The sequence below is a fragment of the Porites lutea genome, chromosome 11 (genome assembly GCF_958299795.1).
Source record: "Porites lutea chromosome 11, jaPorLute2.1, whole genome shotgun sequence".
Classification (NCBI taxonomy): domain Eukaryota; kingdom Metazoa; phylum Cnidaria; class Anthozoa; order Scleractinia; family Poritidae; genus Porites; species Porites lutea.
Genome location: NC_133211.1, coordinates 17,946,413 through 17,963,116, shown reverse-complemented (window position 1 = coordinate 17,963,116; position 16,704 = coordinate 17,946,413). Strand labels below are relative to the sequence as shown.

Sequence of the window (16,704 nt, the reverse complement as noted above, 5' to 3'; positions counted from 1 at the left end):
AATTGTTGATCGGAAGTGAACATAAATTATTTTAACATTTTTGTATTAACAAACTTGGAAGGTGCTCTTTTAAGTGATACTTGAGAAGGAATTACAATGTTTTCATTCTCGAGAAAAAGGTTGTTCCACCGCCCCACCCCCCTCCTCCCAAAAAATTGTAATGAAATGTAGCAAATAAAGAAATTTTGACTGTGCTTTGTTCTGTTGTAAAGAACAGGAAGCGGCTGGAACACGAAAGAAGTAGCTTGTCTGGGTATATGGTGGCTGCAAGATGAGATGGGAGGACGTGGCTTCGTCCCCAATGTCTCTCTTTTTCCCATCATGCAACTAAACCAGCTTGTTATGATTGGTTGTACTGTGCAATTAGATCACGTGATTTGTCTCAACACGTAATGTGTACGTCAGAGTAAGTCTGCGCTTTTTGGAAAAGGATGGTTGTTCTCAATCTCTTTACTCATAACACAACTATCTAGTACTCAACATTTCATCAAACCTTTTGTGTATCATAGTATTTGTAACCAGGCCTGCCATAGAAAGCATTTGGACTGGTCACCATAGTTGCATCATTAAGCTCACAGATGTTTCTCAAGCTGTTACGTTCATCTTTGAAGTTATACGATAAACACTGCTCAATCTTCAGGCACTCAAACGAGCAAGACATCACATCCGGGACAGTCAAATTGGAAATCACATGACCTAACAAGCTGGAGTCTAAAGGAAAAGAACAATTTCCTCAGAGACTATTATTTTCTTATACAATCTTAATCTTGAACTTCTAAAATAAAAATAAAAAACTTTATCATCTGCCTTACTCAAATCATAGCTTTGTGGCTTCTTCAACATTTTCAATAAATTTCTTATCGCAACTACTTGCACTAGTGAAACGGTCTCGATGGGGTAGTGACTTTGACGGTTGAAGTTTCATCTTTCCAATTTTGATGGTTAACGGCTAAATTTTAGAGCTTTTGACGGTTGACGGTTATCAGGTGGAAATTTAGTCCAAGAGTTTAGGTAAATATTACCTTCTCTACACAATAATATTAACTTTTGTGTTTTGGAGGCTGTCTTTACCTTTCACCTGTATAAAATTTCGAAATATTTTCAGAAATAAGCAATTTGTAATTGTAGTAAAACTTGTGATGCCTAGAAAGATTCCTTTTGAGAACATGGGAACTGTTCTTTCCAGTTTAGAGATTCTTCAGGGGCCAGATGTCCGTTAAGATCAGGCGAAATAGTGAGATTTGAAATAACTTGAAACTTTTGACGGTTGACGGTAAAAATAACCTTTTTCGACGGCGGACGGTTAACCCCATTGAGACCCTCTAGTGAGGCTAAGTTATTTGAAAATCAGCGTGCCACATAGTAATTGCTATCGTGCCGAGTCTTTTTACTCTTGCACTCAAAAGCTTCTGTTAGAGCGTTAAGTCCCATATTCTATATGCTGAAGACACTGCTATCTATCACTAACGCGCAAAATAGACCATGCCACGGTTTTTTCAACTTTTGATAAGGACCAGTTACAGAAAATCGGTCGACACTACTGAAAAAAGCGCCTTAAAATTAGTAAAACTGCCAAATTTGAAAGTGATACGTTTTAAGCGAGCGGTGATATAACTCCACAAAGTTGTGAAAATTTTCCGGGGGGGTACTTCCTTAAAAGAGGCTAATAGGGATGTGCCACCGGATGGGGTCGCACTTTCACGACTGGATTGACTATAATGGGATTGCATTTTCAATAGAGTTACTAGAATGGGGCTCGCACATTTTGGGATTTTTGGGGTATGAAAGTTCTTCATATGTACGGTTAACAAACGTACCGGGATGTTTGTACTGTGGGTGAAAAGTAAAGTGACCTTCTTTCAATTAAACCTGAATGTGTCAATTCATTTTAGGATGATCTATTTAAAGGACTGATAAAGTAGATACATAAATAGAACGTGACTAAGTTGGGATCGCGAAAATTACGTATTTGCCCAAAAGTGACTAAGATGGGGTCTATAATTGGCCACAGAATAGACTATAATGGGGTAGGGGCTCTGAGAGGCCAGCGACACATACCCAGCAAAGACTAACCCAAGTACCCCCCCCCCCCCCCCGCCCAGGGAGAAATTTACAGACTTTTGTACGGTGGGGGCAAGTCTGCGCCCCCACCGTACAAACGTCTGTAAATTTTCGCGACTTTTTAGAGCTGTATCTTCCTTAGTTTTTAACAAATCACTTTCAAACTTGGCAATTTTACTAATTTTGACGCGCTCTTTCCAGTGGTGACGACGGATTTTCCTTAGCTGGTCCATGTCAGAAATTGAAAAAACTGTGAGAGGGTCTATTCCAACCTGCAACCGCACGGCATCCCAATCCTCCCACCCCCCACCTCAGGGAATATGCCTCGGGTAGCCGCTAATACGTTAACGTCACCTGCAGCTAATTTACCGATTCTCTACAATTTTACAGAACAAAATATCCCACTGAAGAGGGTAGTAGTTAGCCTGAATTTCATCCGATTACTTCGAGTCGTTATTGCTCCCTGAGAGGAGAAAACGACTCGAAGCAGTCGGATGAATTTCAGGCTAGGTAGTTGTTAGACGTTTTAATTATCTCGATTTTTGTTTTCACGTACGATCGCATTTTCTAAGGATTCAAATGGATGTGCATAATTCAATTTTGTCAGAAACCGACAAATTTACTAAGTATGTTGTTTTGTGTTAATATCAATACATCCATCTAGCATTCTCCATTTTAATTTATTTTTTTGCTGATAATTGCAATATGAAAACACATCGACAAGGTGACAAAACAATGAGATCCCAAGGAAGGACTTTGTCCCCACCAAGTTTTTTTTTACTTTCTTAGTTTTCTTTCCTTTCTTCTTCTTTCTTCCTTTATTTGTTTGTTCGTTTTTTCTCGTTTTTGGCGTGCCCGACATGAATTGTTTGTTGTCTTAATGTAACAGAAATGTCTAAAAAGGTTTATGCGTGAGACGAGGTTTTTGTTATAAAGTCTTGAAACGAGGAGCCATGAAGGTGTCAAAGAGTGTCTAGTGTGTTCATTTCTCATTCAGAGGAAAAAAATCTTCAACTTTAGTTTTGCTAATTAAGTGACGGAATGGTAACGTGAGGAAACTTCTCAGATGTTTAACTAACAGTAAAACTCGTAAAATAGCTCAGATATATGGGAGGTTTAAAATAAATAAGTTAAAAGCCGTTTAATTTAATAGTTGGGAGTGATGGAGAGAAATGAATAAATTCAAACATTTCTACATGAATAAAAAAAGCGAAGTATCTCAGATGTAGGCCTGATTTATACCAATAACAGCTGTTCAGTTCAATGAAAACTGTGTTTCTTGCAAATATGATGAAGATGGCTCAATTCTTAGCTCAACATCTGTTTTAGGCAAAAGTTGAGTACGCCGTATATCAGTGCAAAGACAGTTTTTAACACAGCAATTCTTTCACTAGAATTCAAAAGAAGTGTAATCGCGCTAGTACATAGGAGACAGAGCTAGTACTTTCTTTTGAGAAGAGAAAGATTAAATATACTTTTTCCCTCGATGACATGAATAAATTCAAGAAAAATAAGAGTATTACCTGTATAAGGCCCTTTAAAATCTCCTACCCTTTTACAGTAGCTTCTTGAAATCGTGGACGGGCTGACATATACTCGAAGCGAACTCAAAAACAGAGGTAAAACAAACAAATTAAAGTTATCCATCTCAGCAGTCCTTAAAAAGCGGAATGCATGTATACCTATAATTACTGACTTTAAAAAAGACGAACACAAGCTTAATTGCCTTTTCTACGAGGTGTTTTTTAAATTAACTATCTGCAACGCAGCTGGACTTTAATTAGCTGCTTTCAAAAGACAAAACACAAATTTTGCTTTGGATACTTTTTTTATAAGAAGGATTTTTATAAACAAACTGTTTATCTTAAAGGCCTACAATTATAAGTTTAATCGATAGGTCTTATTAAAACGGCGAGTAAACATCGTTGAAAACAACACTTAACACTAACAAAAAAAGAAAACAAAAAGGAAAACACACAATTCAATTATCAAAGAAGGGAAATTGACATGTTTAGTAATCAACACCGTCCAAAAGAAAATGGCATTCAAGAAGATCATCGCTGTTGATGATCTTCTCTCACATAATTCTTCACCCCGAAGGCCTTATATATGATTTATAACTTTATAAAACATTTTATCTCGATCTTAAAACAACCCTACCACCCCGGATTATCCAGAGGTCAAGAGTAACAATAGGGGTTTGCGATTTTAATCTACTCTGTAAATTAAATGATTACTCAGACAGTTCTTTTCCTACCCTCAGTTTTGCTGTATAGATGCATGTTATACCACGGCTTTTGGAATGGACTGGACTGGAATGGAATGGATTGCTTTGTCGAGTCCCAATTGTTCGCTGTCAGTCTGACGGTAGGGATCAGTTGAAATGATTAGCTAACCATAAAAAACCCTTCCTTAACCCACCTTATATTTAAAAAGCATTTTTTTGGGACGTGTACATGTCTCCGTGGGAGAAAGACGAGTCACACAAGGAACAAGCCAGGAATGTTTAAAACTACATTAATATTAAACAGATCTGTTTCACTGTGAAAGGTTTGAACCCAGGAGTCTTTTCAAAAGGTTGAGTTTGATCGTCCGGGTGAACGTAGTCCTGAATAGGACTGTTGTTGTTGACAGTGACTGACGTTTCGACAACCTGTGCGGTAGTCATCTTCAGAGTCAAAGTGAGTTGTATCACGTCAGTTGATGGTATTATACTCTGGTTATTGATCTGATTGGTCAATTATGTCACGATGTTATTGGTCGTCTGTCAGTTAAGCCGTGATGTTATTGGCTATGAAGACCTCGTTATCAGTGATTGGTGCGTTTCGATCCGTCTATTGTCACAGTTAAACAGTCGTCTATTGTTAGTCAAATTATCAGTTCTCCAGTTGTTCTCTCGTAGTTAGTTTCGCTTGATCTCGTCAATAAGTCGTTTGTACGGCGCTGGTAACTGTTGGCTACGATTCAGTGGCGTTTGTTCTAAGTTAGTAAACCAGCTTTCTAAAGTAAGACATTGATAGTAGTCTGTAGAATACGTTATACATGTCGCAGAGTCCCAGTCAATTTGATGTTTCGTCTTTAAATGGTGCTCAGCAATTTGATTGTTGACGTCACCATTCCTCGTCGCGCGTTTGTGTTCGGTCAGTCGCGTGCTTAGGTTTCTGCCGGTTTCACTAACGTAAGAAGCATGTTTCAGCAAGTCTCAATTCAGCCTTGCAGAGCCCACGCAGAATCATTTCAGCCCTAGATAATTGGACTACAGTATATTGGCCCTGATTAAGGGAGCCACATTAGGGTCACATTAGACCCAAAAATAGGACTGTATTTTAATCACCGGAAGGGTACCACTTTTAGGGCTAAAACAGATCTTTCTGGTTTACACTGTATGTGAACAGTACTGCAAAAGGATCCGATAGGCCGGCACTACATCACGGTGTCCATCGGTTGCCTCTCCCTGTTTCCCCACCTTTCATCAACTCCATCCCAAGCATTTAAAAAAGGGATACAGGTGAGGTAAGTAGGGAAGGGAAAGGTTCACCATTTCACAATGAAACTTATGAGAAAGGGGCACCATTGTCTGTGAAAAATTGTATAGAAAAGTCTAAGGGAGTGAACCTCGGAGCTGAGCTTAGCCAGTATAAAACTTTGTTGAGTAACCCTCTTTCCCGGCCCAAATTGGCCCTGTGCTCGTTAGTGAAGTCAAAGCATCCGCTTTCTTCTTGTTTACTGTCATTTTACTGTACAATCATCTTTTTGGGCTGAACTGAAACAGATGTGTTTTTTTGTTTAACAATATACACTTACACAACAACAACAACAGACAGCTCAGAGGAAAAAAAACTTTTATTTGGACTAATCTTGCTCCTTACTCAGGGCCGTGCTCTAGCAGAGCCCGGTGGCCCCTGGTACCTAACTTTTGCTCTCGGGTGCCTAGGAAATCTTAGTGTTTCATACAAATCATATGCTGGGCACCGTCGGTTTTACAGGTTCAGAGCGCCGGGCTTCCTTCAATTTTCCTTAGAGCACAGCCTAATGCTTACTTCAATTTACGCTTAACAATAAATTAAAGTTGAGATTAAACTGGTTGCCTGTGCCTTCCATAAAACTAGTGGAAGAAGGCAATTGAGACTGAGTAATAAAATTTATTCAAAAAGTTACTAGTGACCAAGATGATACAAAATTATACGAATGCCAGTTATACACAGTAGCCAAAATATGGAAGGAAACTAAAAAAGACTACTTCACTATAAAAGAACATGAACATGACTTATATAATGTAGGAAATAACAACGTATAAAAGTTCTTTCAGTAAAACTAACCTGTTGACAACCATAGTGAATGTAATAGCAGTGTTGAAGTACAAGCTACAAAAATTACAACCATGAAAGTATAGTAAAATGGAGTCAACAGTAAGCGCCAGGAATCCGCTTTCAGTTTGTCACTTATTGCTCTCCAACGAGCCCGCCTGAGAAAACAGCCAACATTCAACGACACCACCACTGGTTTGCCCACGAAATGACGTCTGAGAAACGAGCGCAGAAATTCCATACTGATGACGCATCACTACCCAGATCTGAGTGGTGCTTCTGATTGGTTGTGTGCGTGGGCAATCAGAAGCACTACCAAGATCTGGGTAGTGATGCGTCATCTATATGGAATTTCTACACCCGTCTCTCTGACGTAGTTTCGCTGGGAAACTAGTGGTGGCGTCGCAAAATGTCGGCGGTTGATTTTTTCTTTTTTCAACTTTCGTTTGTAAAAAAAATATAATTTGAAAATAGCGTTACATTTGAATCTTACATTGTTTTAACTTTTTCTATTTGCCGAGTTGCGTAGGAAAAAAATTAAACTTTTAATTGTTTATTACCTCAGTATTTATAGCAGATACGAAGGAGTAACGACACCGCCCCCCTCTTCCCCGTAAGTAATTTATCCTGTTTCAAGCTGTTGCCTTTTTTAGGTTACACCTGACCCCGAGTAAGTTTTGTGTCGAATTGGACTGTGGGACTTGTTTTGGGGGACGAATCTGGAGCAAGTTTCTTGCGCAATGTCTTTATAGACCGAAAGGGACTTTACGATCCGACGACGCGATGGCATCGAAAACGTTGCATAAAAGGTGAATTTACGTTCTTCCAGTCTTTATCGCGATTATTCCTACCCATTTACTTTATCAAAAGGTGGTTATACTTGCTGAAAGTGATCACCTTCGAATTACTGACGAGAACGTCAAACAGTCTCTCCCAAAAATCACTGAGACTGGCATCGCGGGAAACTTAACCAATCAAAGTTAACATCCGGCATATTTCGACCGGCCGTCATAAGTGGAAAGCGAGAGTGACACGGGAAACATCGTCGAATCAGACCTGGCGGTATTTCAGAATTCAACAAGAAACGGTTTTATCTCCATTGCCTGGAGACAAGCCTCCTCGTAACAAAAATTGAAAGTTATCATTAATTACTTGTATAATTGCATTAGAGGACTGCAAGCCCTCGTGTTTGTGAACATTGTCTGGAAGTCTGTCTGTTCACAGACATAAAACTGCCGCCGGGATAGCCTTTGCGAATCCATGTTATGCTTGTCAGCGGCATCCACACTCTTCAACAACCATCCCTTGAAAGGACCTGATAGTTATTGCACCAGGCGATTTTTCCACAAACACACTTAGGCCTCTAAGTTTCACTGGCACACAGCACGGCTCACCAGCGCCCTGATCCAGTCCAGATGAATATAGTATCGTCCTTATTACAGCATGTCCAGTCGGGTGGACCTGGGCCGAGAAAATCAGTGGCAGTCATTTCAAGCTAATACGGTAGAACCCCGCTTTACGGACATCCGCCTAATAAGGGAGAGTTCATTGTCACGAACAGAGCGCGTAGGTCAAGAACTCGGGATCGGACAAACAAAAAGTCCTCCGGACTTTGAACTTTAGTTTGTTTTCCAGTCACAACCTACCTTCCCAGTTCACTTGGTGATCGTGTTGTCTATTCCTATTGTCTTTTAAACTGCAAAACAGTCGTTTGGTTTTTCACAAAATCGATTTTAATGAAAATCAAACGACCGTTCAGTGCAGTATAAAAGATCGTAGAGTAGACAAAACCATCACAAAGTAACACGAGAAAATGAAAGGAAATGTTTGGAGATCACCGTGGAGAATATGTATGACGATAATAGATTAATCTCAATTCTTCCAACTCCGAAAAGACATCGGATCTTACTGAGAACAAAACTGAAAACATTCCTTAGACAACAGTAATAATTATTTGTGGTGAAATAGACTAAAGCAAGAAAGAATTGACTAAAGGTATAAGGGGCGAGAGGACACTTGCACGAATGTGATAAAAAAAGGTAATAAAAAACCTTTCTTGAAAAATTGTGTCCCGCCCTAACAAACGACAGATTCAAACAAAAGCCGGATCTACTAGGAAGCGCTTGCATTAAAAATACCGTAACATGATTATAACTGCTCTCGCCTTTGGTCTGTCTGATTTACCCCGATCCTTAGAAATTGTAAAGGTGAGTTTTCATTTTTTTTCCTGATGCTCGCTTTGCGATCGTATTGAAGGCCCTCTTCGCTCACTTCTCTCATTGAAACTCGCTAAGCTCGCTTTTAACCTGACTTAGAGGTCGACCTTGTAGCAAGTCTACCCGATCTTCAAAAACAAAGAAATACTGATTATGTGCATTAAATTTCACGAAAATGAAATCTAAAAATGGGAACTTACGCTTTTGTCCAATGGAAATGTGCATTCTCCTCCACACCGGAAGGACTCAAAGGTACGAGGAATGAGAACATCGTTCATGTTAAGATGTTTTCTGACGTGCACTTTCATGGAACGTTTAGAACAGGGACCGTCATCACGAACAATTGCACGGGGACGTCTAGATATGCGGCTTGTCATCTTCTTTGTTTCACTATAGAATCAAAGAAAAATATGCTCATTTAAGATACTATTCTTCCATTAAAACAAAAAACAACAAAAAAAAAACAGAATAGCAACATCTTGAAACATATTGCTACAACTTTTAAACGTGAACTTAACAATTGTATGTTCCTGAGTCTCATTGGATCTCTAGGGTTCGTCTGAAAGGTATGGATCAGATGCCTGTAAGGGCGTTCGCTGTGTCGCCAAGAACAGGTGATATCATCCTCGGAGCCCCTGAGGCAGCTAATCCAGACAAAATATTCACTGCATGAGGAAAACATTGTATGCAGACAAAATTTTACATATCCCAAGAACTAGACTGATCGTTTTCCCTACTGTTCCATTATTCTCTCTTGTCTAGAACTGGTTCGTTGAAACTACAGGTGCCCACCGGGAACTCTCATCTCTAGTCTTCGAAAACAGACGTTTCTCCTCGTTCGTCACCGTTAGGGGACGTTTCGTGGGGAGGAACAGAAATTCCATACTGATGACGTTAAACTTTCCGGAATCCGGTCAAAAGCGCTGATTGGTCGACGGAAAAGTTACATTGTTTTAGGTATTGTTTGCGAATGACAGACAAAAGGCCACAAAGGTCAAATGTAAACGCGAAAACTTTAACAAAACAGTCAATATTTGTGGAATATAGGCTTCTCTAGAAGAAACATTTGAGTTTTGAGCTGGAGCTCGTTCGCAGATGAACACAACATTTTAACAATCGATCAGGAGAAACGCAAAATTGAACAAATTTGTATTTGGAACCCCATGACTACCGAATTTATTACGTAAACGTTGATTTACGTCATCAGTATGGAATTTCTGCCGTTAAGACGCAGACGTTCCTCCTCGCGAAACGTCCCCAGCAGAGATGAGGGAAAATGGCTGTCTTCGTAGGCTAGAGAGAAATGGGCTGTTTTTTTCGCAGGCTAATTTCTCTCTTTCTTGTTGTAAACTCGCTTTTACTGTAGGCAACTGCGCATGCCTGTTAGTGCGGTATCTTGTTGCAGCAAGCTTCCTGTCGGGTCTCCAAGAATAGTGTTTGCCCAAATAATCATACCAAGCATTCTTATCAAGAGCTGTATCTCAAGATTTTTGTTTTTAAAGTTATCCAGATATTACCGTCGGCACGTTTATTAATTTTGACTCGGCTCGCCTTGAATTTTTTAGGATGTGGTTATTGTTTTTTTTTTTTAAATTTGAGCTAGAAAATGAAATCATAACGACCCTGAAACCGCAGGTCCTTCGATTTTACCGTTGATTTTTTTCTTGCTAGTGGTAAGGGGGCATGTTTAGATATAGCAGTATTGCGTTTTCCCTGCAAAAAGACGGCTCAGCGTTGCCATTCCATACCGTCACTGCCCAGATCTGACCCTTTTTGGAAAAAGGAATTTTAGCGGAGGGTGCGCTGTTAAGCTACATGGGCACGCGAGAATTTTAAAATTACAGGAGAAGTGCTTGTCGTCCTGCCCTTTTTGAGTTCTCTTGAACCTCCTATGAAATGCGCGCACTACAACGTAATTATTGTGAAGGACGGCGCAAAGAGACTCGGTGAGCAGTAAAAACAACGAGGGGTGGTGTAGGTTCCCTCTCTCTTTCTCTTTTTCCCGCTTTCTGACTTCGCGCAGCAGTCCACCATGTATCTGAACGCTGGAAATAGGCTACAGAACCTGTGTTAATACATCAGGTTTGCTCTCTGCCGTACCCTTCGTTGTTCTTGAAACATTACTCGTAGTACGTAATCTGATTCTGACGGTGCTAATTTTAGATTAAGCAACAAATGTACTTGGAGTTTGCCAATTTTTTCCATAAAAGGTGCTAAACTGAGTAGCTACAGTTTGATAAGAATTAAAGTATTTTCGTTCCTACAAGGGCTCCCTTTTTACCTCATCAAGGATGTTATGTCTTTTATTCCTTGCACTTTTGTGTTATCAGTTTCCACAATCAGCAGCGGCCTCTTATTTCTTGGTGCTTTTACGTTCACGTCAACTAACAGAGACTGCTTCACACGCGGGACATGCGATTTCACCTTGAGGTATACACCATGATTTAGATGAGGCGAGAATATCCACCTTTTTACCAACGCACGAGCGGGAAACACGTACCACCTGGTACCACCCCCCTGGAATGCCTTGGAATAAACGGCTGCACGAGAAAGCCCGTCATACAGAACAAGTCGTCCACGCTGAGGGAGGGGTGAATCGGGAACAGTAGTTTTAATAAGTGCACGGATCTGAGCTGAAACGATCCTCTCCTCAGTTCCAATGTCGGAAGCGCTGAGATTGAAGAAGACAGTATTGAGTTTTGTAGTGGCTGTAAAAGAAAGAAACTCTATTGTAAAAATATATACATAACAAGTATTTCTTTATTTCTTAGACTCTTCATAATCCATGTCAAATCTTGACAATGGAGAATAGTAGAGCTTTTGTGGGCGTTTGTCTGGTGGAGAAATCTGACACCGCTCCGAGTTCGAGTTTTGTGAAGCTTACACTTGCACTCTGGCCTATTTGAAAGGGAACCTGTTGTAGCAGGTTATAGCTGTAATAGCCTGATAAGTCCGACATTTTTTTCATATTGACTTTTTTTCTTAGTGCATGCTTGTCTTGGTAGTTTTAGACCACTAGTTGCATTTTACAAATAGCCCTGGCACTGCTTATTTGCTCTTCTCTTGAAGATTATATTATATTATAATTACAGGTTTGGATCAGTAATATTTTATTTATTCTCGGTTTTCACATGACCGTTCACCAAAATTCAAATTTCCAAAGAAGTAGCAACTCGTCTGAGTATTTACTTTCGTGAGGTTACAGCAGCTAAACACATTAATTCATGGTACAAATTTTTGGTTCCAAAGAGTTCCAAGCTTTTGCATTTGCGTGCCGAGGCATGCATTTCAGTACGGCGGCCAAGAAAGCTCTCATGTAGGTTAGAAATGTTACCGAACTTTTGAGATTTTGCTATCTGAACAGTCTTTGTCTCAGAATAACCTTACTCTTCATAACATTGCTTTAATACAAAGCGATGATCCACGATCTTGTGGCAAAACTAAAAAACAGATGCTCCTGTAGGTTTCCGGCCGCCATGTTTGTGCTCCTCAAAGCTCTACACAATCAGCTTTTAAAATTTGGGTACAACACTTTTCTCGCATATGAAAAATCGCACAGACCTGATTATTGGGGGGTATTTTAGCATATTTGTCTTCTTTCATTTCCCAGACTCTACCCTGATTTTACCCTAATTAAGGGTTTTGAATTTAATTCTTGATAGGCGTAACAGTGAAAACCACCGATACATTGTTTCCCGTTGTTTATACAGTATTTGAAAGGAGAGGTTGTTACTTTTCACCTTATAACAATTGTTGTAGCCTCTAAGTAAATTACATCGGTTTCATCCGAGGCCTATCCGAGACGCCCGAAGCAAGCGTTTTTGAGCGAGCTACCGATGCAAATCGGAAGAACTTTTGTCAATGAGTTTTGCAACCCCTACCTCATAAAAAATTCAAAACATCATTCTTAGTCATTGTTTTAACTTGAGAGATCAGATATTATGCCGGAAACGGAACCATGTCTCTCCATGTTTTTGTCCAGGCGGGGTCAATTATTGCGACGTGCTATGGGTTTCAAGAGTATTTCTAACCCTCCACTCTGAGGACGAAACCCTTCCACATGACCATTTAAATAAAATCTTTTTTTCGGGAAGTACTTCGCATGATGCCGTTTGCTTTTCCATAGCGTGAGATTTGCCCTGAACTTTATTGCCGTGATGAGCAAGTAATAGTTTCCTTAAACAGGAAGTTCTACGGGATTGTTTGGGTTTTTTGAGATTTAGAGATCGTAAAGATGGTGACACGGGGCACGAAAACCTTTAAGGTGCTATTTTAAGAATTTTAACGTTTTTATATATATGTCTATTTCATAGAATAGAAATACATATTCTCTGTTGCAAAAACTATTAAGAAAAGAGCCAAATGTTACAAATATATGATGTAGGTAAAACGACAAGATAAAAAATAAATAGCTGAGAAATAAGGAATATTGTATTAAAAAACAATGTACAAATGGTAAAAGGACATGGCTAAGTTATAATTAAATATTAAACGATTCATAAAAGTGTGTAAAACACTTTTGGGTGTTAATTTTCGGCCTACTACGACGCAGGTGGTAGTTAGTCTCCTTTGCTTTGGGAAGGATATGATAGACAGGGTGTCCTTCCGACTTAATTAGATATTTTGCAAGCCGGTCCCTCCACTAAGAAAAAAACATGTTAAAAAATCATGATGCCCTTAGTATTAAGTGCTCTTCAACTTGATTTTCACACAGTTATTATTAAAATACAGATGGCGGAAAGCAAAAAGCTGGCGTTCGAAACAGGGGGGCACTCACTTCCCCAAGAAGGGGTCAATTTCGATGTCTACCATTAACTAGTTTGAATGCGGACCTCATCACAGAACAGCGCTGTTTAGTCGTAGTCAAAATTACTAATTTTTTTTCTGATCTCAATTATCACTGTTAAAAAAACTCTAAATACCTAAAAATGAATCCTAAAGATAATACGTGGTGGCGCGGAACGTTTTGAGCGCGAACGAGGTGAAGGAGGGGGGTATTTGAGGGGTGGGGAGGGCGCTCATCCTACATCGTGCGAAGGTCATACTTCTATGTAAGTTTCCCAAAACTTCGTTTGCGTGGCTCATTGGTACTGGCCGGCAAACCTCTTTCAGCTGACATAATCGATTAGGTACCATACAAAGACCATTTCTGTTTCCTAGTACGGTCTTAGTGGAAACATTTAGCTGCTGTTTGGCTTTTCGAAAACAGGCCAGAGTTGTCCAACAACATATTATTTCGCTACGCGCTGACCTCATTAATGAAAACCATTAGTGAAAGCATCACGAGCCTGAATATGTACTAAACAGAACTGTTACGTTGTTCTTGCAATATTTTCGGCACCGAAAAATGGAAGAGGTGAGCTGAATCCCCACAAATTTTTGTCCCCCTCTCCTAATTCCCCCCCCCCCCCCCGACCCCGGCTAGCTGCTGAACCAGAAGAAATTACATAAAGAAACGACGGAGCCGTAGGGAAGAAAAGGCGAGCATTCTTTGTATGTATACGTATCTTGGGGGAAGCTGATGCAAACTTCAATACGAGTGCTGAATTTTTTTTTTTCACATAGTGTATTTATACTAACAAAGGGTGTTCTTCCTCTTTTTAGACCGCCTTAAACCCTTTAACTTATTTCGGCAAAGACAGAAAAACAAACAAGGTTCGATGCACTATAACTAAAAATATTTATTGCACTGATTTCAGCAGGCTGCCAGTGTATCCCTTCTTCTGAGCAAGTTGTGGACGTTCAACTGTACATAGCAGTTCCTAACTAGTCCCTAAGTGCTCTTCAAAAGCGCAGTGAAGGGGATGTGAGTATATCTCATTTCTAAACCAAATTAACTACATTTTAACTGGAAGGGGTAAAATTTGTTCGTTTTGCAACTTCCCACAAACCTGGTGGTTTGTTTTATGCTTAAAGCTATACGTATAACTTTGCTTAATTACCTTGTCCAATAAAACAGTGAACCACTGGAGGGTTCCTTTCTGAGTTTCCCCTAACAATTCCATTGTTAATCTTCTGATTGACTTCGTACATCTTTACGAGATATTCAGGAATGTTGTGAACGTCTGCGAGATTTAAAACGCCTCCGGCCTTGTTCACCAAAGAGAGGTTATCCGTATCGTTGCCATTTTTTAACGGAACTAGCGCTAAACTTTCCAAGCTAAAAACTGCCACCAAAATTAAGTTGTAGTAACGTACCATCTTGGAAATGGGTTTTCGTTATCTGAAGCGCGGATTTATATAACTTCACTTGTGAGTTGATTGTTTATTGCGTAGCCAAAAAAAAAACCCTCCAGGGGGAATTGTGTGCTTGTCTATAACATGTCACTCTCAATGGTTGTTTTTTTACAACAGAGATGCGTATTAAGCTGTGCTTTTAGACGTAAAGTCAGATTCTTCAAAAGATAAAAATACGTATCTTATGTTACAAGTAGCTATTAATAAAAAAGAACATTATTTACATTAAGCGCGATGTCCCCGTGTATTTACTTTTTCTTGTATCTAAGTGCTAAAATAAGACTCATAAAAGAGTCAGTTTTTAAGATGCATAACATCCATCTTTGACCGGTGACTGGGTCTTTTTCCTAAGAAGATATAAATGGAACGAAATTTCGTTTTACGTGACGTCGGCGAAACCTTCAGGGTCAGTTATTTAACCAAGGGTCTAACTTAGGCCGCGGTTTAAGAAATCACTGAACCTCCAGATCTCTTTCTTAGTGGGTTAATTTAAGAAAATGAGTGCTTTTCCAGTCTACGCTGTATGCTTTATTGAAATTGTTCAGTAAATGGTGTTTAGATGATAGCGTTGAGCGAACTGAAAATGGCTTAGAATGCGGTTTTGTTAAACAACGGCTATCAAACAGTGCTGTAGTAAACTCCGTTTAAATGACTGGACATCAATGGTTGCGATCATCATTTTCAACAGACATCAGCTATGGCTTAAGTAAAAGGGGTTATTCTGTGTTTGAATGTGAAACTTCCTGAAGACATGAGGATCCGCAAGAGACTTTTTTTTGCGATCAGCATGATTTCTTAGTTGCTACGGACGCTTTGTTTTCAAAAGGTGACAAGAGAATTTCCTGCTGTGGGAATTTAATTAGTACATTAATTTCTGGCCAAAAAACGTAATCCGATAAGGTGTCAACCCTGTCATATGCCACTACAGTAGTAATCCTTTTGAAAGCTCAGAACGTGTTCAAGATAGTAAAAACCAGATGAAAATACAACGCTATCCATTATAAAAATTAAAATAAAGCAAAATTAAAACAATTTTGCTTATAGTAAAGTGTATGCCTTGCAAAACCTTCAAGTTGCGTTCTAGATAATTTTTTTGCCAGATTTCAGCACGAGGAAGCCACGCGCCAGGACGCGCGGACAGCAATGATCAAGAAATAAAGCGGAAGAACGAATTGTCTTATCAAAAATATATTTTCTCTTTCAAACTGAAATGCTTCAAGGCTAAACGAGATTTTGCCTAATGCGACTGGCCGGTGCTATCTCACGATAGCCCATCTGTAGCGAAGACACGGAGTCCAGTGTAAATATTGAGCCGCTTTTTAGGCATGCGGTTGACTGCAGTCTTTATTTATGCGTCGTAATGTCAAAACAAAGAAACAAATCAGCAAGTCGAAAGAAGGATTGTGCAAGTAAAAGTATAACCCATCCTACAATGGAATTAATTGGATTTTACTTTATATGGTATGCTTTTGGTATATCGCGCTAGATCTGCCACGATACTTTGTCAGAAGATTCCTGAGAGTGAGAGCCACGAGTGATGGCGGTGTACATGTGTGACGATCCTCGTCTATTCTATTGCGCCGGGTTTTTTTCTCCTTCGCTGGATACCGAAAAGACTTGGTATCATTGCTTTGAATTCCAGCCCATGTAATGGAAAGCTATGCATGTTCGGCTCCTCCGATTCAGTCAAGAGTTTTAGCGAGGAATTTAAGCAGTCTGACAAGATGGCGTTCTTGCTTGTATGAGTTGGTTCTCCGTGCCGTCGATGGAGGGGGCTTTTTGGTCCGCTGTCGCTCGATATCATTCGCCACAAGTCCCTTAGCTAACTCCTGTTTCTAGAAGCGGATTTCAAGAGGTGGTCGACTGGATCATTTCATTTTGAT

At 39.7% G+C, this 16,704-nt stretch overlaps 1 protein-coding gene across 1 annotated transcript; it reads right to left on the bottom strand.

The window, feature by feature from the left end:
• Nucleotides 1-7,055: 7,055 nt before the first annotated feature.
• LOC140952590 (bone morphogenetic protein 7-like) lies at nucleotides 7,056-14,811 on the bottom strand. The gene is made up of 4 exons (XM_073402018.1): nucleotides 14,527-14,811; nucleotides 10,866-11,292; nucleotides 8,785-8,974; nucleotides 7,056-7,829 (listed from the first exon to the last, which is right to left on the bottom strand). Exons 1-4 carry the CDS (start codon nucleotides 14,783-14,785, stop codon nucleotides 7,641-7,643), a joined length of 1,065 nt encoding a protein of 354 aa, XP_073258119.1. The 5' UTR covers nucleotides 14,786-14,811; the 3' UTR covers nucleotides 7,056-7,640.
• Between the last annotated feature and the right edge of the window lie 1,893 nt (nucleotides 14,812-16,704).